At 43.4% G+C, this 22,387-nt stretch overlaps 1 protein-coding gene across 2 annotated transcripts; it reads left to right on the forward strand.

Moving 5' to 3' along the window:
- Positions 1 to 3,087: 3,087 nt before the first annotated feature.
- LOC139570230 (dual specificity protein phosphatase 3-like) lies at positions 3,088 to 22,270 on the forward strand. Of its 2 annotated transcripts, none has more exons than XM_071391935.1 (3): positions 3,088 to 3,498; positions 16,187 to 16,419; positions 21,711 to 22,270. In XM_071391935.1, the coding sequence occupies exons 1-3, from the start codon at positions 3,314 to 3,316 to the stop codon at positions 21,842 to 21,844; spliced, it is 552 nt and encodes a 183-aa protein (XP_071248036.1). In that variant the 5' UTR covers positions 3,088 to 3,313; the 3' UTR covers positions 21,845 to 22,270. The 2 variants fall into 2 exon arrangements, with proteins under 2 accessions (XP_071248036.1, XP_071248035.1); XM_071391934.1 differs by having other exon boundaries at positions 3,096 to 3,498; positions 21,706 to 22,270.
- The last annotated feature ends 117 nt before the right edge of the window (positions 22,271 to 22,387 follow it).

Genomic DNA, 22,387 nt, shown 5'->3' on the forward strand with positions numbered 1-22,387 from the left:
GGTTTTTCACGCTCAACAGTTTCCCGTGTGTATCAAGAATGGTCCACCACCCAAAGGACATCCAGCCAACTTGACATAACTGTGGGAAGCATTAGAGTCAACATGGACCAGCAGCCCTGTGGAATGCTTTCTGGGTGGGGGTGCAACTCAATATTAGGAAGTTCCTAATGTTTTGTATACTCAGTGTAAATGGACCATTATTACACAATAAGATTGAAAGCTTATCTTACTGGCGTTTTGGATGTATGGTAAACAGCTGATACAGCTAGAGCTTAATCAGTATGATCCCTGTATGTTAGTGTTGGAGTGAGAGAGAGAGATGATGGCATTTCATGGAATAATGATGTTGCACCTCCATCTAGTGGTGATATGGGAAGATGCATAAACTGGCCAAAAGCCATGACTTTACAGCCAGATCCAGAAGAGACTGGAAGCCATGATACCGACCACAAAAATATATATATATATTTTGAGGGACCTACTGTATACTATATCGGCACTAATCATTTATTTATCGAAAGTACTTTGTTACAGTCTACTATGTTAATTAAGTTGAAATATCACTAAAGCAAATTGATGGAGCAAAGTGGAAAGAGAAAGTTATGATGTAATAGACAATTCTTAGATGCAATATCTTGTTGTAGGGGTAAACTACATTTCTGGAGGTTTCAGAATGCCAAGAATGGGGTACACTGACCCCTTGTGGGGAAGAATATGGACTCAAAAATCAGAGAGCTTCGCTGTAGGCTACAGCAGGTGCATACACCTGTCATAGAACTGGCTACAGTGTTGAATATTGACCTGCACATGTACGCATGAACATGTTGTCCATCATTTTGGTAGATTATGTTACAATATACAGGTAACTGACTAAATAAAGGAAACACGTGAGTAAATGAGGGATACAAAGTATATTGAAAACAGGTGCTTCCACACAGGTGTGGTTCCTGAGTTAATTAAGCAATTAACATCCCATCATGTATAAAATACCCAGTTGCCCATTATTTTGGCTACCATGGCTAGAAGAGGTCTCAGTGACTTTGAAAGAGGGGTCTCAAGGGAGCATAGCGGGTTCAAAGGGGGTGTGTGTCTCAGTCCAGCTTTTCAAAAGTTATCTATCTGGATTCTGGCTATCGGATAAGATTAAATGCATAAAAATCTAATGAATAGAACAGGACTCCCCATTCAAGTCAGTGACTTGTCCGTTCTATTCATTCTATTTTTATGCATTTAATCCTACCCGACAGGCAAAATCCAGATAACTTGTGAAAAACTGGGCCGAGATCTCAACCCAACTGAACACTTATGGGAGATTCTGTAGCGGCACCTGAGACAACGTTATCCACCACCATCAACAAAACACATCCATCCCTCTAATAGTGTGCCAGACACTTGTAGAATCTATGACAAGGCGCATTGAAGCTGTTCTGGCGGCTCGTGGTGGCCCAACGCCCTATTAAGACACTTCATGTTGGTGTTTCCTTTATTTTCGCAATTACTTGTATCTATCTTGGCACTTACATAATCTGGTAATATCAATCACATTTCATTTTCCACATCCATTGGCAGAGTGCTTATCCACGCTGTGTGATGCAGAGCCATAGAAAGGCCTATATGTCTATATAACTGTAGCTCTGGTGTGACCTCACTGTCTGGTGCGATCAATGTAGTTTCGGCCACTACTCGTGGAGACTGAAGAGCCTATAAGACCCAGGCATGCAAGACTGGCTGTGATGCAACAGGGTTGTGTAACTTGGTAAAATCTTTAGGGCACCAATGACATTATACTGTAGTCATAAGACCCAATGTCTTACTTAAAGACCCATAAGATCCAATGTCCTAACTTAAAGGCCCAGTGCAGTCAAAAACTAGATTTTCCTGTGTTTTGTGGGGGGTACATATTTCCACATATATATTTACACACTATGAGGTTGGAATTATACTGTGAAATTGTGAAAATTATGATAATGCCCTTTTAGTGTAAGAGCTGTTTGAAAAGACTGCCTGTTATGGTGGGACAGATTTGGCCTTCCATGGTGACATCATCAGGCAGTAAATTAGTTAATAGACCAATAAGAAAGAGAGTTCCAAATCTCTCTGCCAATAACAGCTAATTTCCAGTTTTCCCCTCCCCACTCAGACCGTCCAAGCAAAATTCTTGCTTGTGAATTTGAACTTTGCTAAGAAGCTATATTGGTTTGTTTTTTTGACAATTTTAATTGAAAATAATCACAGTAAGATATTTAGTTGTTAAATTGAAAAAATGGCTGCATTGGACCTTTAAGTAAAAATGTGGACATGGGACATGGGTTATCATGACTGAATAGATGAATGCACTACAGGCTATAGGTGCAATGATTCATTAAAAGTTACAAGGACAACAGCAGCAGGTCTGCACATTTTGCAATAGTGTTACTGTGTAGACTAATGTTGGGTTATTCATTGCTTAAGGTGCTATTTAACTCTTAATAAACGTATTCTGCAAAGTCAACGATCCACCGCAACTTTTCCGTGGAATCCTAAGAAAATTATATTATTTGAAAAAAGTAGACAAAGGGCTATATTCCAAAGATGTAAAATATTGTTTTAGAGAGAATATGCTATGTTCATTATCCTGTTGGTTATTGCTACTTGTTGGATCAGCAATGGAAATACAATGGACCTCTCCACTAACAACCAATATAATCTATAGATAGCTTTTGCATTAGGCCCATATAACTGCTGAATACTGACTAAATGTTCCTAGGCTTATCAAAATGTATGCATGCAAAAATATCCCTTAGACATCAGTAGCAGCCCTAATTAGCTAATTGACTCAATCAAGATAAAAAATAAATAAAAAAAATGCATCGTGGAGGAGTCTACTGTAACTGAATGACAGTGATGCTGTGTTGGGATGCTTCATATCATCTTTATTCATTATGGTCACCAGTCTTTTCTCCAGTAGTTTCTCGGGCGTTAACTCTTCCCAGCTTCAGCAAGAGTATAAGAGATGCCATGCGAAAAGCAAAACAAACGTAATTGAGTGGTCTCTCCAATGGCGCCCTCTCTGCCTTGTTTATAGTGTATTCGTTTACCACACTTGCGCGCGCGTGCCGCTGTCGTCAACCAATTCCTGTCTGGAGTGTCTGACCGCCGGTGGGCGAGTGGGGTGTGTCTGCAAGCGGAGAGAGCGTGCGATTCAGATTCCTTGTACACAACACGACTCGAGTGAGAATAAAATGCTGCAAAATCTGAAATTGACACGACTCAGAGTCTAGCAGTAATCTGACACTTGTTTGTTCGCCAGTTCGGAGAGAGACTGCCTGGAACCATGAAGAAATCGAGCCCGGCAAAGCAACAACCACCACCACCACCACCTCCGGCTGAAGTCACCGTGCCAGATAACGAGGTTACTGTGCAACAACTGAACGAGCTGTTGTCAAACAGCAGCGGATTTTACAGTTTACCAACACAGCATTTCAACGAGGTCTTCCCTAGAATATACGTTGGTAACGCGTAAGTTATTTTTATTTGACCAAAATTCTGAGGAATATGTGCACGATAGTTTATATTTCTTCCCTTTAAACAAACAGTAACCTACGATATTTATCAGATGACACCGACAGGTAGGCTATTGCTTCATCGTCCCTAGCAACGCATCCCTATCTGTTCAGACAGACACGTTCATGACAATATTGAGCACAGAAAATGTCAGAATAATATATAACAATATTTGCAGGCTATAGAATGTCATTGTTGACAGCCATGAATTAAAACCTCATTCTAAACGAATATTGTCCAATTTAACAAATTGCAAAATTCCAGCAACAAAGGCTATAGCAACCTACCATCATCAATAAAAAGTGTTTTAGGATTCAAATGGATTTGACAACTAACAGTATGAAGGGGATTGGCGTTGATATGCAATCTCTTAATTCATAATATTTGTCACGAGCATGGGAGGAGGCTGTTCTCTCGCTCAGAATAGATGAAGGAAATAGTGCATTTTCTAGAGGCACATCGCTCTGAATAGATGAAGGAAAGAGTGAATATTCTAGAGGCACATGTTCCCTCTCGAACGTTCGTATTTGAAGGGCGATACAAAACGCCCGATTTTATTTGAAACGACTCCATTATGTTATCGGTATCTCCCGCGGTTTCATTCAACGCCCCTATTCTATTCTATTAGACATTTACATATACAGCAGTGCTGAAATAATCTGGTTTTAAATGTTCGTACGAAACAAAGAATCGGATATGGAATCCATACACACAATTTTCTCAAACTGTTGGATTTTGAGTGTCAATGTAGGCTATATTGATCAGGGAACTAGACATTGTGCAGCCTAAATGAATGAAGCAGACGAGACAAACATTTTCATTATTATATATTTTTTTAAACAAATGTACTCGCTCTTCAATCAGTTTAATTCCACCTGTGTAAATAATGCTGATGTATGCACACTGGTCCCCAAGGCTCCACTGGGGTTTTCAATATTGTTTCCGATATTGAAACACCTTTTCATTGATAACACCCCTCTACACACCTTTGTCTCTCACTTACCTTTACACACACACACACACACACACACACGCACACACACACTCTCTCTCAAAGGGGGGTGGAGGGCTAGACCAGTCTCTCATGCTATTCCCCTAACTGGGTCGTACCAACCATTAGGTGTCTTTTGAGTAGTGTCAGAATAATGCATAATCAGCCATCACTTCCCTTGGGACAGGAAGCTTGTGTGCAACAGGGAGGGGCAATAGAATGCAAGCTTAACAAGAAAATTGCATTTGTTAAAACATTTCTAGCCTGTCTATCTACAGTCTGGGTAACAGGGTTGATGTGTTAAACTCAACCCGCTCAGATTTCCACCACAAAACACCAGAAAATTGCCAAAAAGATAGAACCAGCCACCCCTGCTTTTACATTATGATTTGACTGAAAAAAAATATTTTAAAAGGAACATTTTCATCACGTAACAGGGTTGACCTTAAAATGAATCACTAATCACATGAAATAAATAATAACCCTCAGAAATAACTTTGTCAAAGTAACAAAATAACTCGTTATTTAAAATAATGTTAAACATTTGGAGAGATGTTGGGGTTAAGTGGGTTAAAATCTTCTTAGAAGTCAGAGGGTGCACAGAGGGACATGTCAAAATGCTGAATTTTGGCACATTACCAAGTCTTTATTAAAATAAAAATCTGATTGAAAATATTGCATTTTCAAAGTGTTCTACAGTGCATAAAGTATTCAGACCCCTTGTCTTTTTCAGCCTTATTCTAAAATGGAAAAACTGAAATCACATTTACATAAGTGTTCAGACCCTTTTCTATGAAACTCGAAATTGAGCTCAGGTGCATCCGGTTTCCCATTGATCATCATTGAGATGTTTCTACAACTTGGTTGGAGTTCACCTGTAGTAAATTAAATTGATCGGACATGATTTGGAAAGGCATACACCTGTCTATGTAAGGTCCCACAATTGACTGTGCATGTCAGAGCAAAAACCAAGCCATGAGGTCGAAGGAGTTGTCCGTGGGGCGCAGAAACAGGATTGTGTCAAGGCACAGATCTGGGGAAAGGTACCAAAACATTTCTGCAGCATTGAAGGTCCCCAAGAACGCAGTGGCCTCCATCATTCTTAAATGGAAGAAGTTTGGAACCACCAAGACTCTTCCTAGAGCTGGCCACCAGGCCAAACTTAGCAATCTGGGGATAAGGGCCTTGGTCAGGGAGGGGACCAAGAACCTGATGGTCACTCTGACAGAGCTCCAGAGTTCCTCTGTGAGAACCTTCCAGAAGGTCAACCATCTCTGCAGCACTCCATCAATCAGGCCTTTATGATACAATTCTAAACCTGTTTATTTCTCATTATGGGGTATTGTATGTAGATTGATGAGGGAAAAAACAAGTTATTACATTTTAGAATGAGGATGTAACGTAACAATGTGGAAAAAGTCAAGGGGTCTGAATACTTTCCGAATGCACTGTATACGATCTTAGTGTTATGCTTTCACAACGCAATTCAGAGAAACTGATCGTAATTTTGGTGCGCATAGAAAGTCATGAGTGCATTCAGGTGCATATGCCGTGGTGACTATTCTTCCCAATAAACGAACAGGCTCATTGTGTTCAGAACATCCCAGGGTGGGACGCCATGTCATCTTGTAACTGTACATCAAGCATAGTGATCAGAAACGTTGACACATTATGACAGGAGTTTTATGATTTGGAAATGTGAAGTGCACATTTGGACTCTCTGTGTTTGGCTTGCTTGTATGACGTCAAAGCGGTATATATTATAATCCTCAACGTTTCATCTTTAAAAATACATAGTCCTCTAAATGTACAGAATTCAACAAAAAATTTGCAAAAGCTGCCCAGTTAGGGGGAGGGATGGGGGCAACTTCTTGTCGCGTGTGGTTCTCAAATTCAGAATGGCTGTCAGTCAAAACCCATACACCGCTTTGAAGCGCAGAGCCAGAGCTCTGACATCATGAATAGCATGTTACTGTACAGCCACTACGCTGCCATTTTCTACCCTTATACAGGTACGAGTGTAAAGGGCTACTATATCCAAGGCAGGCAAAAGGCACTCATTTCGTGGAATAACCCAGCTATAAATGCAATGTGGTTGGTTGACTGGGTACTATGTAATGAGGGTGCCGTGTCTTTCCCACAATTTACAGCCCGCCATTCCAGTAAGGTCAGTTCCTAGTAATCCCTTATGCTGTGTGCATGTAGGAGGTGTGTCAGTCCCAATGTATATGTAAAGTCCAGCACACACACACTACACATACCTAGTCGAGACACTATGAATAAGATGTCATGAATAAAGTCCATGCATGGCGTGTGTTTTACATGTACTTGGGTGAAAGAAATCCACATTGAGGACATACACAATAACGTGAAATAGCTTGGTCTTAAAGTGGCAATATGTAACTTTTTGGGTGACCTGACCAAAATGTACACCAGCTTCAAACAGCTGAAACAACAATATATTTGGGTTATGGAAAATATATTTCACAGCGGTTTAGATTGTACAATGATTCTCTACACTATACCAGCTTATTTTGTCACATAAATTGAAATGAGGCGAACTATTCGAGTTTTAGTAACCAGGAAATAGAGGAGCAATTTCTGAATAGTGCAACTTTAATATACAGAATTTGACAATCAATAATAGATTGTATAGTTTTCCTTTATCCATGTACAGGAAACTCCTATGTCTCTCCCTCTTGTCTAATGATATCCATCACTTGGCTCCAGTCATTGCCAAGAGAGCATTAAGAGGGTGAGCTGGATAGAAAGCAAGCACATTACCTCTGTGTTACAACAAAATCAATCTGAATGTGCCACTCTCTCGGGCCAAGAGACGACTGACACATTGACAAGACATCTTGTCTTCGACTAAGTTTACACAATGGTCATGTTCTAAGTGGTTAAATGTCGCCTGGGGTTTTTTACCTTTATTTTGAAATGTGTAAAGAAGACCCTTAGATATTGGAGACAGCACAGTAAATAGAATATGTCTATATCCTTTCTGTTTACAGTAAATTTCATGACAAAATATTTCACTGTCATATTCATTGTATTTGTGAGAAAACAGATGCTTAAAATGACCTCATATCTTGGAAGTGCATCATCGTCCAATGTAGAGTAAAGGGTTTATGGCAGAGGTACCAGGAAGATGTATGGATTGCCTATTGATTAGGGTCTACACACTGACCACTCACACCACTGTCTGTTCCACAGGAACCAGTGGCTTCTCACATGTTCTATGTTGAAGGTCAGCCAGAGAAGAGGTGTATTCATTACAGAAACCGTTTACCGTTTCTAAGAACCAAGCGGAAGCAAACAGGGCAAACGAAACGGGGCGGGACCTACCTGAATTTGTCCAATGGAAACAGACTAAACATTTTGCAACAGAATCTGTGTGATGGTTAGACCACTGTTGCCACATAGCTCAAGCTGATAAGTAGCTGGCTGCTGTTAATTTAAAACAATGGACAGACAAATACACACACACACACACACAGTGTCATGCCCATTAAGTCTGAGGGGGCAGATTGATCAATTTTCACTGTAAAAAAACAAAAAAACTTCTATATATTATAGAAGATATTGTTTATTTTACCCTATAATTGGCATTATTTAATTATGAGCTAAGTTTCATTGTACATGTGGGACCTTGACACAAATGCTCTTAATATTTGCCAACAGATCTCTGTTAGCTTCTTAAGCTATCATGTTAAAAACACTCCCTGCTTGAAAAGTCTAGTAGGCTCGTAACACAAACTTGAGTAGTGAGTTGCTCTCCGAAAAAAAACACCATCCATGGAACCCGGATGTCGACGGAAGCCATGATGTAAGGTGTGCTAAAATGCTTTCGTCGACGCCCACTCAGGCTTTAATCTAAAAGCACTGGGCAGCCCCTGGTTGATGGCACACTTTGGCTCTTTGTAAGGGCTTGTATTAATAATGGATAGACTGGGACTGCAGAGAGGAGGAGTATGAGTGGAGGACATGTAAACACACACACAAGCAGGTATGCATACACATGCGGGCAGGCACTGGTGTCCACATTCACATTCAGACGCACGTACGCATAGATGCTCAAATAATATTGGTTATATCTGTAGACTCAGGAGCTTACAGGCACATACTCTGAAACACATACATGCACTGTACACGTGCTAAATGTGACACACAGACACACACACACCTTCCTCTCACACAGAGTCATCGTCATTACAGGAGAAATATGACCGCAATCTTCCATGGCTCCACCAAGATAGACAAAGCCTCACAGCAGGAAGAGTGAGAGAGAGAGAGAAGAAAAAAGGGTAGACACAGTAGGGAGAGAGATGGATAGACACAGTGGGGAGAGAAAGGGGGAGAGCGAGAGGGTGTGTGTGTGAGTTATGGGTCTCTGTGGGCAGATCTGAGCGGCTGAGCCCCATGTACAGAAGCCATCGCTCCAGCACCTCGGAGGAGCCTTGGCCTACAGGCAGGCAGACAGATGGGCTGCCTCATCCCCAGTCATAAAGAAAGATGGTGGCAGACTGGATCTTTATTAGTCAGCCTGGCAGCGTGGGTGTGTTGACCCTCTGTCTCAGGGGACCCATGCAGGGTCACTCAGCCTCTCCACATCCCTGCCTGGAGCCGGATGATATGCTTATCCAACTGTAGAGCACTCGGGGGCGAGATAATGTAGAGCATAGTAAGTACAATTAACAGAAAAGGTATTCAATTAGGTAGGTAGGTACAGTGCCTTCAGAAAGTATTCACACCCCTTGATTTTTTTCTACATTTTGTTGTGTTACAAAGTGGGATTAAAATGAATTTAATTGAAGAAAAAAAAAATGTTTATGTCAGTGATCTACACAAAATACTCTGTCAAAGTGTAAGAAAACGTTTGTAAAAAATATATATACAGTACCAGTCAAAAGTTTAGATACCTACAAGGGTTTTTCTTTATTTTTACTATTTTCTACATTGTAGAATAATAGTGAAGACATCAAAACTATGAAATACCACATATGGAATCATGTAGTAACCAAAAAAGTGTTAAACAAATCAAAATATATTTTATATTTGAGATTCTTCAAATAGCCACCCCTGGCCTTGATGATAGATTTGCACACGCTTGGCATTCTCTCAACCAGCTTCACCTAGAATGCTTTTCCAACAGTCTTGAAGGAGTTCCACATATGCTGAGCACTTGTTGGCTGCTTTTCCTGCAGTCCAACTCATCCCAAACCATCTCAATTGGGTTGAGGTTGGGTGTTTGTGGATTGCCAGGTCATCTGATGCAGCACTCCATCACTCTTTAAGCACCAGCTGTCAGAGCAGCTCACAGATCACTGCACCTGGACGTAGCCAATCTGTAAATAGCCCATCCAACTACCTCATCAACATATTTATTTTATTTATTTTTGCTCCTTTGCACTCCAGTACCGCTACTTGCACACTCATCTTCTGCACATCTATCACCCCAGTGTTTAATTTGCCATACTGTAATAATTTTGCCACTATGGCCTATTTATTGCCTCACCCCCCTTATCCTACCTCATTTGCACACACTGTATGTAGACTTTCTCTATTGTATTATTGACTGTATGTTTGTTTGTCGTTTGTCGCACTGCTTTGCTTTATCTTGGCCAGGTCACAGTTGTAAATGAGAACTTGTTCTCAACTAGAATAAATAAAGGTGGGGGGGGGAAAAACTCTCCTTGTTCAAATAGTCCTTACACAGCCTGGAGGTGTGTTGGGTCATTGTCCTGTTGAAAAACAAATGATAGTCCCACTAAGCGCAACCCAGCTGGGATCGTGTATCGCTGCAGAATGCTGTAGTAGCCATGCTGGTTAAGTGTGCCTTGAATTCTAAATAAATCACAGACCGTGTCACCAGCAAAGCACCATCACACCTCCTCCATGCTTCACGTTGGGAATCACACATGCCGAGGTCCTCCGTTCACCTACTCTGCATCTCACAAAGACACAGCGGTTGGAACCAAAAATCTCACATTTGGACTCACCAGACCTAAGGACAGATTTCAACCGGGCTAATATCAATTGCTTGTATTTCTTGGACCAAGCAAATCTTCTTCTTATTGGTGTCCTTTTAGTAGTGGTTTCTTTGCAGTAATTCGACGCAAGGCCTGATTCACGCAGTCTCTTCTGAACAATTGATGTTGATATGTGTCTGTTACTTGAACTCTGAAGCATTTATTTGGGCTTCAATTTCTGAGGCTGGTAACTAATGAACTTATCCTCTGCTGCAGAAGTAACTTGGTCTTCCTTTCATGTGGTGGTCCTCATAAGAACCAGTTTCATCATAGCGCTTGATGGTTTTTGCGACTGCACTTGAAGAAACTTTCAAAGTTCTTGACATTTTCCGGATTGACTGACCTTCATGTCTTTAAGTAATATTTGAGCTGTTCTTCCCCTAATATGAACCTGGTCTTTTACCAAATAGGGCTATCTTCTGTATACCACCCCTACTTTGTCACAACACAGCTGATTGGCTCAAATGCATTAATTTGTGGAATTTCTTTCCTTCTTATCTTTTAAAAAGGCACATCTGTTTAATTTAAATGCATTCCAGGTGACTACCTCATGAAGCTGGTTCAGAGAATGCCAGGAGTGTGCAAAGCTGTCATCAAAGCAAAGGGTGACTACTTTGAAGAATCTCAAATACACAAATCCAAATATATTTATAACACTTTTTGGGTTACTATGTGATTCCATATGTGTTATTTCATAGTTTTGTCTTCACTATTATTCTACCATGTAAAAAAAATTAAGAAAAACCATTGAATGAGTAGGTGTGTCCAAACGTTTGGCTGGTAGTGTGTGTAATACAGTATATACCTAAAAATATATGGGGGATTGGAAATGATGTTGACAATTACATTGAGGGAAGCCACAATCTATCTGCAATATAAACAAAATATATATATTAAACTGTCACTCGGCCGCTCAGGAACATTCACCGTCTTCTTCCTAAGCAACTCTATTGTAGATATGGCCTTGTGTTTTAGGTTATTGTCCTGCTGAAGGTGAATTAATCTCCCAGTGTCTAGAGGAAAACAGACTGAACCAGGTTTTCCTCTATGATTTTGCCTGTCCATAGCTCCATTCAGTTTTTTTTATTCTGTACAAGCTTCCTTATTTTCACTCTGTTAATTAGGCTGGTATTGTGGAGTAACTACAATGTTGTTGATCCATCCTCAGTTTTGTCCTATCGCAGCTATTAAGCTCTGTAACGGTTTTGAAGTCATCATTGACATCATGGTGAAATCCCTGAGCGGTTTCCTTCCTCTCCGGCAACTGAGTTAGGAAGGACGCCAATAGCTTAGTGGTGACTGGGTGTACTGATACACCATCCAAAGTGTAATTAACAACTTCACCATGCTCAAAGGGATATCCAATGTCTGCTTTTTTTTACCCATCTACCAATAGGTGCTCATCTTTGCGAGGCATTGGGAAAAACTCTCTGGTCTTTGTAGTTAAATCTGTGTTTGAAATTCATTGCTTGACTAAGGGACCTTACAATTATCTGTATGTGTGGGGTACAGAGATGAAGTAGTCATTCACAAATAATGTTAACTATTATGGCACACAGTGAGTCCATGCAACTTATTATGTGACTTGTTAAGCACATTTTTACTCCTGAACTTATTTAGGCTTGCCATAACAAAGGGCTTAGAATAATTATTGATTCAAGACATTTCAGATTTTCATTTGTAAAAATGAAATAAAACATAATTCCACTTTGACATTATGGTGTATTGTGTGTAGGCCAGAGACCAAAAAAACTCAATTTTAAATTCCAGCTTTTACACAACAAAGTGTGGAAAAAGTCAAGAGGTGAGAATACTTACTGAAGGCACTGTATAGACCCAGTGATAGGAGTATCTGGAAGGCGGCTAGTTTAAATACCAGGTATGGCATCTGAACTGGCAACTGGAGAGATACTGGTTTCAGGTCATAGCTACCATCTACTGCCGTTGTGCCCTTGAGCAAGGCATGAATCCCCTACCTAGCTCCAGCAGCGCTACACTGCGGCGGACCCTGTCCTACCCAATTTATTAAATTTATTCTGTGCCCCATAGTGGCCATGAATTGAAACTAAACTGCAATAGGGAAACGCATGAATAAAACTGGAGAAGGAAGGGAGCAGAGATGGAGGAGAGCAGAAAGAGATGTATAGTTGTCTGGAAGTTGAGTAGATGGAGATGCAGTCATTGGAGTGGAGCTGGCTGAGTATGGAGCTCTCTAGCCTCTCTTCTCTTCCTGGCCTTGTCTGAAATCTGTCTTTCCTACTACTTACTAAAATGACATGCTGTGTACTAATCATACTACATTCTATTTAGAATGTACTGTTTAGTAAAAACGTATGCAGTAAGCAACAAACATGCTACTCAAACATGCTGAGAAGACGTCATCTAACGCGCAATTTCGTATATTTTTGTAGAGCACATCCCCTATTCTGATTATCAGCTGTTGTCAAAAACACTGAAGTGTAAAAAGACGATTATCTTCCTTAAGTGTGCCGTGAATTCTACTCGATGAAAAGCCGAAATGAGTATGACATCCTGGCATTTTGGACACGACCCCTCTCTCTATCCTTCATTCTGTCTCTCTCTTTCTGGCCCTATCTGTATCTCTCTTTCTCTCTCCTCTCCCCCTCTGCACTCTCTTTTTCCTCTCCCCATAGTTTTTATTTTTTTTCGTTTCTTTCTTTTCTTTTCTCCTTTTCTTTTGTTTTCTTTTTACTTTTCTTATCTTTTCTTATCTTTTATTTATTTTATTATCTTTTTTCTTTCTTCTTCGACCTTTTTTCTTTTCTTTCTTTTCTTTCCACCTCCCTGGGTGTCGTAGCCCTATTTCGGTCAGTGATCAGGATGCCCGTGGCTTCCTGTCTTCCCCTGGGCAGCACCCAAGATCTAATTTTCCTTGGCATGGCTCCGGACATTCCCCTGTCCCCTGGGGGGGCACTAACATAGACAGACATCTCCACTGTTTTAAAAGCGGGCTCCACCATTTATTCCGTTCAAGCTCCAACCAGCCATGGCAGAGCAAGGCCATGTCGACAGCTAGGTCTGAGACCGGGCTAGATGGGGTGGTCTGTGTTGGGTGCGAAAATCGACATGCAGTAAAACCCATTCAACACAATTTTCACAACGATGAGCTAAGAGTGCTGTGGCAACTCCGAACATTTAGGATGACGAGCTGGAGAGGCGTTGAGATGGTGTTAGGACAATGGCTTGAATAGCAGGTCTGGGACAACTTTGGACTGTAGTTTTAAAACAGTCAGCTGCTAAAAGTTCTGGGATACTGTAAAGTCCATGGAGAACAAGAGCACCTCCTCCCAGCTGCCCACTGCACTGAGGCTAGGTAACACGGTCACCACCGATAAATCCGTGATAATCGAAGACTTCAACAAGCATTTCTCAATGGCTGGCCATGCCTTCCTCCTGGCGACTCCAACCTTGGCCAACAGCCCCGCCCCCCCCCGCTGCTACTCGCCCAAGCCTCCCCAGCTTCTCCTTTACCCAAATCCAGATAGCAGATGTTCTGAAAGAGCTGGAAAACCTGGACCCATACAAATCAGCTGGGCTTGACAATCTGGACCCCCTATTTCTGAAACTGTCCGCCGCCATTGTCGCACCCCCTATTACCAGCCTGTTCAACCTCTCCTTCGTATCATCTGAGATCCCCAAGGATTGGAAAGCTGCCGCGGTCATCCCCCTCTTCAAAGGGGGAGACACCCTGGACCCAAACTGTTACAGACCTATATCCATCCTGCCCTGCCTATCTAAGGTCTTCGAAAGCCAAGTCAACAAACAGATCACTGACCATCTCGAATCCCACCGTACCTTCTCCGCTGTGCAATCCGGTTTCCGAGCCGGTCACGGGTGCACCTCAGCCACGCTCAAGGTACTAAACGATATCATAACCGCCATCGATAAAAGACATTACTGTGCAGCCGTCTTCATCGACCTGGCCAAGGCTTTCGACTCTGTCAATCACCATATTCTTATCGACAGACTCAGTAGCCTCGGTTTTTCTAATGACTGCCTTGCCTGGTTCACCAACTACTTTGCAGACAGAGTTCAGTGTGTCAAATCGGAGGGCATGTTGTCCGGTCCTCTGGCAGTCTCTATGGGGGTACCACAGGGTTCAATTCTCGGGCCGACTCTTTTCTCTGTATACATCAATGATGTTGCTCTTGCTGCGGGCGATTCCCTGATCCACCTCTACGCAGACGACACCATTCTATATACTTCCGGCCCTTCCTTGGACACTGTGCTATCTAACCTCCAAACGAGCTTCAATGCCATACAACACTCCTTCCGTGGCCTCCAACTGCTCTTAAACGCTAGTAAAACCAAATGCATGCTTTTCAACCGTTCGCTGCCTGCACCCGCACGCCCGACTAGCATCACCACCCTGGACGGTTCCGACCTAGAATATGTGGACATCTATAAGTACCTAGGTGTCTGGCTAGACTGCAAACTCTCCTTCCAGACTCATATCAAACATCTCCAATCCAAAATCAAATCAAGAATCGGCTTTCTATTCCGCAACAAAGCCTCCTTCACTCACGCCGCCAAACTTACCCTAGTAAAACTGACTATCCTACCGATCCTCGACTTCGGCGATGTCATCTACAAAATAGCTTCCAATACTCTACTCAGCAAACTGGATGCAGTTTATCACAGTGCCATTCGTTTTGTTACTAAAGCACCTTATACGACCCACCACTGCGACCTGTATGCCCTAGTCGGCTGGCCCTCGCTACATGTTCGTCGTCAGACCCACTGGCTCCAGGTCATCTACAAGGCTATGCTAGGTAAAGTGCCGCCTTATCTCAGTTCACTGGTCACGATGGCTACACCCACCCGCAGCACGCGCTCCAGCAGGTGTATCTCACTGATCATCCCTAAAGCCAAAACCTCATTTGGACGCCTTTCCTTCCAGTTCTCTGCTGCCTGCGACTGGAACGAATTGCAAAAATCTCTGAAGTTGGAGACTTATCTCCCTCAACAACTTTAAAAATCTGCTATCCGAGCAGCTAACCGATCGCTGCAGCTGTACATAGTCCATCTGTAAACTACCCACCCAATTTACCTACCTCACCCCCCCATACTGCTTTTATTTATTTACTTTTCTGCTCTTTTGCACACCAGTATCTCTTCTTGCACATGATCATCTGATGATTTATCACTCCAGTGTTAATCTGCTAAATTGTAATTATTCGATTTATTGCCTACCTCATGCCTTTTGCACACATTGTATATAGATTCTCTTTTTTTCTACCATGTTATTGACTTGTTTATTGTTTACTCCATGTGTAACTCTGTGTTGTCTGTTCACACTGCTATGCTTTATCTTGGCCAGGTCGCAGTTGCAAATGAGAACTTGTTCTCAACTAGCCTACCTGGTTAAATAAAGGTGAAATAAAAAAAAATAAAAAAAACTTGGTTTTGTGGAACCTTGTACATTGTGATGTTTAGTTTGACAGCCATTGCTTATTTACTCTAACTTGTCTTGAGTAGCTACTCTACAAAGCTGATAATAGTGACTCTGGAAGCCACTGTTCTCAGATGTGGCCCATTTGTAATCAATATCTGATGTCTACCTCATAGAAATATCTATTTCTATGGTCTACCTCCCCAGGTTTGTGGGCCAGAATCTGATGCGTCTGCAGAAGCTGGGCGTGACCCACATCCTGAACGCGGCGGAGGGCAACTCCTTCATGCACGTCAACACCAACGCAGAGTTCTATGCTGGCTCGGGCATCACCTACCACGGCATCCAGGCCAACGACAAGCCTCAGTTCAACCTCAGTACATTTTTTGAGGAGGGGGCGGACTTCATCGAGAAGGCTCTGGCACACAACAATGGCAAAGGTGAGACTGATTACTCTGGGTTCTCTTTTACCACAGGAGGCTGGCGAGGGGAGGACGGCTCATAGTAAATGATGGAATGGAGTGAATGGAAGGGTATCAAACACATGGAAACCATGTTCCGTTCCAGCCATTACTATGAGCCCGTCCTCCCCAATTAAGGTGCCACCCAGCCACCTGTTGTTACTGAGCTGTTTGTTCGACTAAGTGACAATCCGTTTGGCGTTCCATAGTGATGTACATTGAAGAGGCCCAGTTCAATTGACTTCAGGACATGGTTGACTGAGGTGAATTGATATGCCTTTAGCATTGGTCTCCATACGGTCTGTCTCTCTTCTACAGTAGGTTGTCTGATGTAAAGAATTGGGGGAGCTTTATTTTAAGGTACTGTTTCTACAGGTATTTACTTGGTATAAGTTATTGTGTATTTACCATTTCACCATGTAATTTAGAAGCCAATACCTGATTTATTTCTGTACTGTAAAATAGAGCGCCAATCGCCCCTTATTGGTCAAAGAGCAATATGATCAAAGAGCAGTATGGTGTGTTTCCCCTCAGTAATTTTTTTTTCTCATTTCAAAATATTTGTTCCCCTGGTTAAAACTGTAGACCACCTCTTGTTGCTCCAAGTCTGTTATGAGAAGAGGAGTAACAGAAACTGTCCTTCAGGGTATAAAATGTTTAATGATGCATTCTCTGTCACTGGTAAGAGATATTCCTGTGAATGGTTTCTCAGGGTAGTCCTATTGCACATTGCTACATCATCGGATGTTTCGATTAGTTGAATGTGGTGAGAACATTTTGCACTGGTCATAGATGGATCTATTGTACCAAACCAGACACTCCACATTTTTCCAGAGAGAGCAAGCACAGACACCGGTTTGGCACACATTATTTTTCCTTTGCGCTGTGTTCCAGTAAAAAATGCTTAGAAGATGTCACTTCAAGAGGGCCATTTTGATGTGATTAATTACCATGACACCGTTTGAAACATTGCATTGAACAGCACATTGAATGCGTTTTGACAGTACTATTTAAAATATGTGTCGGAGATTTGTAACAGAGCACCAACCAAGACAAAACAAAGGGAAATCTAGCAGGGAAGCCGAACAACAAAAGATAAAGGGAGTGCCATTCACTTCAACCAAACCCCTCTAACTCATAACAGCCTCTGTAGACCGAAAGAACAGGAACAGCCATCTATCTCTGACTACAACTCTGGCTCCTCTCTCCCAAAACATTACTGGGGTGTTGACATACCCTCGGGGCCCATTTAATTGGAGCCCTGAACCCTGTGTTTTATGGCATTGATTTAATGTCATCTTTGACACAGCGGAACAATTATAAAGCGTCTTAATTCCCGGGCAATTTGGCAGCAGCAACGTCTACACCCCAGTCAATCACAGTGGCTACAGTAGGGGAGGAAGAGGAGGAAGGACATTTATCTTTCCAACAAGCCGGAACGCCAGCTCACTCTGGTGGATATAGTGTCTTGCTGTAACCCATCAAGGCTTGATCAGTGACATTTTGTGACCCCCTGCCGAGCTGTGGAAAGGTCAAAGGTCAGGGACGGAGCTTGTGCATGTGCCTCGTCAGCAGGGTTGTGAGTGTGTGTATAGAGTTAGTGTGTGTGTGAAGCGATGAGAAGCTGATTCCGTGTGTATGTTCTGAGCGTCTACAGTCAGCCCTGGATTGATTGGCGGGAGGCAGGGTGATTGGGGATTGGACAGAGGTCACTTAAATGGCAAGACCCCCGAGACGCTGGGAGCGGTGTCAGGTTTCAAACACTGCAGAGTCGGCAGATCGGAATTGAGCACGAGCAGATTGGCTTCTCAGTGAAATTGGCACAGTGTATTCCTCCTGGGGAGTAGGGAGGTCGATAATAAATACATGAGTTGAGGAGTGGGATGTTGAGGTGTATTTATGCACACACAAATGCATGCATAGTTTACATATCCAGTTACACACACACTGCGCTGGTGAGGCTACGGCAGTGGTTAGGAAAGTAAAGAAGTAAAGGTGGTTGACATTGACTTGTCTGCCGCAGAGGTCAGGCCCTGGATTGGCATCTCTCTGGCTGAGATGCTTCGCTGGGCAGTGTTTATACGGAGTATCTGTTCCCTCGCTCTTTTTCTCCCTCCTTTCGTCCCTGTACCTCACTGTCTTCCCTCTTTCCTTCCTTTTACTTCAGTCCCAGTCTTCATCAGAATCCAAATAGCCAGAAATGGTCTCCTTTCGTTGTGTCCATTCCTTCAAGACCACTGATCTGAAAGCATTTGATGGGTTTAAGCAGTATAGTGGAACCCTATCCAGTCCTCTCAACTACCCTGGACACCATCTGTGAATTGATCGCCCCCCATCTAGCTTCAGAGTTTGTTCTGTTAGGTAACCTAAACTGGGATATGCTTAACACCCCGGCAGTCCTACAATCTAAGCTAGATGCCCTCAATCTCACACAAATCATCAAGGAACCCACCAGGTACAACCCTAAATCCGTAAACATGGGCACCCTAATAGACATTATCCTGACCAACTTGCCCTCCAAATACACCTCTGTTGTCTTCAATCAGGATCTCAGCGATCACTGCCTCATTGCCTGTATCCGCTATGGGTCCGCGGTCAAACGACCACCCCTCATCACTGTCAAACGCTCCCTAAAACACTTCTGCGAGCAGGCCTTTCTAATCGACCTGGCCCGGGTATCCTGGAAGGATATTGACCTCATCCCGTCAGTTGAGGATGCCTGGTCATTCTTTAAAAGTTACTTCCTCACCATCTTAGACAAGCATGCTCCGTTCAAAAAATGCAGAACTAAGAACAGATATAGCCCTTGGTTCACTCCAGACCTGACTGCCCTCGACCAGCACAAAAACATCCTGTGGCGAACTGCAATAGCATCGAAGAGTCCCCGCGATATGCAACTGTTCAGGGAAGTCAGGAACCAATACACGCAGTCAGTCAGGAAAGCAAAGGCCAGCTTTTTCAAGCAGAAATTTGCATCCTGTAGCTCTAACTCCAAAAAGTTCTGGGACACTGTAAAGTCCATGGAGAACAAGAGCACCTCCTCCCAGCTGCCCACTGCACTGAGGCTAGATAACACGGTCACCACCGATAAATCCGTGATAATCTAAAACTTCAACAAGCATTTCTCAACGGCTGGCCATGCCTTCCTCCTGGCTACTCCAACCTTTGCCAACAGCTCCGCCTCCCCCGCTGCTACTCGCCCAAGCCTCCCCAGCTTCTCCTTTACCCAAATCCAGATAGCAGATGTTCTGAAAGAGCTGCAAAACCTGGACCCATACAAATCAGCTGGGCTTGACAATCTGGACCCTCTATTTCTGAAACTGTCCGCCGCCATTGTCGCACCCCCTATTACCAGCCTGTTCAACCTCTCCTTCGTATCATCTGAGATCCCCAAGGATTGGAAAGCTTCCGCGGTCATCCCCCTCTTCAAAGGGGGAGACACCCTGGACCCAAACTGTTACAGACCTATATCCATCCTGCCCTGCCTATCTAAGGTCTTCGAAAGCCAAGTCAACAAACAGATCACTGACCATCTCGAATCCCACCGTACCTTCTCCGCTGTGCAATCTGGTTTCCGAGCCGGTCACGGGTGTACCTCAGCCACGCTCAAGGTACTAAACGATATCATAACCGCCATCGATAAAAGACAGTACTGTGCAGCCGTCTTCATCGACCTGGCCAAGGCTTTCGACTCTGTCAATCACCATATTCTTATCGGCAGACTCAGTAGCCTCGGTTTTTCTAATGACTGCCTTGCCTGGTTCACCAACTACTTTGCAGACAGAGTTCAGTGTGTCAAATCGGAGGGCATGTTGTCCAGTCCTCTGGCAGTCTCTATGGGGGTACCACAGGGTTCAATTCTCGGGCCGACTCTTTTCTCTGTATATATCAATGATGTTGCTCTTGCTGCGGGCGATTCCCTGATCCACCTCTACGCAGACGACACCATTCTGTATACTTCTGGCCCTTCCTTGGACACTGTGCTATCTAACCTTCAAACGAGCTTCAATGCCATACAACACTCCTTCTGTGGCCTCCAACTGCTCTTAAACGCTAGTAAAACCAAATGCATGCTTTTCAACCGTTCGCTGCCTGCACCCGCACGCCCGACTAGCATCACCACCCTGGACGGTTCCGACCTAGAATATGTGGACATCTATAAGTACCTAGGTGTCTGGCTAGACTGCAAACTCTCCTTCCAGACTCATATCAAACATCTCCAATCCAAAATCAAATCTAGAGTCGGCTTTCTATTTCGCAACAAAGCCTCCTTCACTCACGCCGCCAAACTTACCCTAGTAAAACTGACTATCCTACCGATCCTCGACTTCGGCGATGTCATCTACAAAATAGCTTCCAATACTCTACTCAGCAAACTGGATGCAGTTTATCACAGTGCCATCCGTTTTGTTACTAAAGCACCTTATACCACCCACCACTGCGACCTGTATGCTCTAGTCGGCTGGCCCTCGCTACATGTTCGTCGTCAGACCCACTGGCTCCAGGTCATCTACAAGGCTATGCTAGGTAAAGTGCCGCCTTATCTCAGTTCACTGGTCACGATGGCAACACTCACCCGTAGCACGCGCTCCAGCAGGTGTATCTCACTGATCATCCCTAAAGCCAAATCCTAATTTGGCCGCCTTTCCTTCCAGTTCTCTGCTGCCTGCGACTGGAACGAATTGCAAAAATCTCTGAAGTTGGAGACTTTTATCTCCCTCAACAACTTTAAACATCTGCTATCTGAGCAGCTAACCGATCGCTGCAGCTGTACATAGTCCATCGGTATATAGCCCACCCAATTTACCTACCTCACCCCCATACTGTTTTTATTTATTTACTTTTCTGCTCTTTTGCACACCAGTCTCTACTTGCACATGATCATCTGATGATTTATCACTCCAGTGTTAATCTGCTAAATTGTAATTATTCGCTCCTATGGCCTATTTATTGCCTACCTCATGCCTTTTGCACACATTGTATATAGATTCTCTTTTTTTCTTTTTTTTTCTACTATGTTATTGACTTGTTTATTGTTTACTCCATGTGTAACTCTGTGTTGTTGTCTGTTCACACTGCTATGCTTTATCTTGGCCAGGTCGCAGTTGCAAATGAGAACTTGTTCTCAACTAGCCTACCTGGTTAAATAAAGGTGAAATAAAATCAATTTAAAAAATCAGTGTTCATGAAGGAAAAGGAGTTGAGTCAAGGGGGCCATTGAGGAGAATTGGGATGTAGCCCTAAGTGTCTGTCTGTGTCCATCAGGGAAGGTGTACGTCCACTGCCGAGAGGGCTACAGCCGCTCGCCCACCATTGTCATCGCTTACCTCATGCTGCGCCACAAACTGGACGCCCGGGTGGCGGTTGCCACGGTGAGGCTGAAGAGAGAGATCGGCCCCAATGACGGCTTTCTGCGCCAGCTGTGCCAACTCAACGAGAAGCTGGCAAAAGAGGGCAAGTTGAATGGGGTGATGCCAGTTGTGGCTGCCAGGTTAAAGACAAAGTAAGAGAGGGAGAGAGACCCAACCCCTCCTATTCTGCCTTCCATAGGAGACAACCTGACTCAATCCATCCTGACCGGCAAACGTCTCACACACATGCACACACACATACATGTAACATACATGCATACATGCATACACTGTACATACATGGTGACAGTCACACAATAACTCTCTCTCACACACACAAACTCTCTTCTATCTGTCATGCTGCCGTCCTCTTTCTCACCTTCTCTCTGTCTCTCGCTCTCTGTCTCTCGCTCTGCTGGTGTCCTTGGGTACATTTGTCTAAACCCCAGCCTGTTCCGATAGTGGGGGAAGTATGTTAGGCCAGGGGGGGGGGGGGGAAGAGGGTACCCAGGGGGGGGGGGAGGGGAGAGGGTACCTGGGGCATGCAGGCATCCTTCTAACCATGGCCCAGTGCTTTACAGTTTACTCTGTCACCC

The sequence above is a fragment of the Salvelinus alpinus genome, chromosome 3, assembly GCF_045679555.1.
Source record: "Salvelinus alpinus chromosome 3, SLU_Salpinus.1, whole genome shotgun sequence".
Lineage (NCBI taxonomy): Eukaryota > Metazoa > Chordata > Actinopteri > Salmoniformes > Salmonidae > Salvelinus > Salvelinus alpinus.

Excerpts from the sequence above, each read along its gene's own strand:
- LOC139570230 (XM_071391934.1), top strand. The coding sequence starts at position 3,314 with ATGAAGAAATCGAGCCCGGCAAAGCAACAACCACCACCACCACCACCT. Across the intron at positions 3,499-16,186 it reads AGAATATACGTTGGTAACGC|GTTTGTGGGCCAGAATCTGA; the intron begins GTAAGTTATTTT and ends CTACCTCCCCAG. Across the intron at positions 16,420-21,705 it reads GGCACACAACAATGGCAAAG|GGAAGGTGTACGTCCACTGC; the intron begins GTGAGACTGATT and ends TGTGTCCATCAG.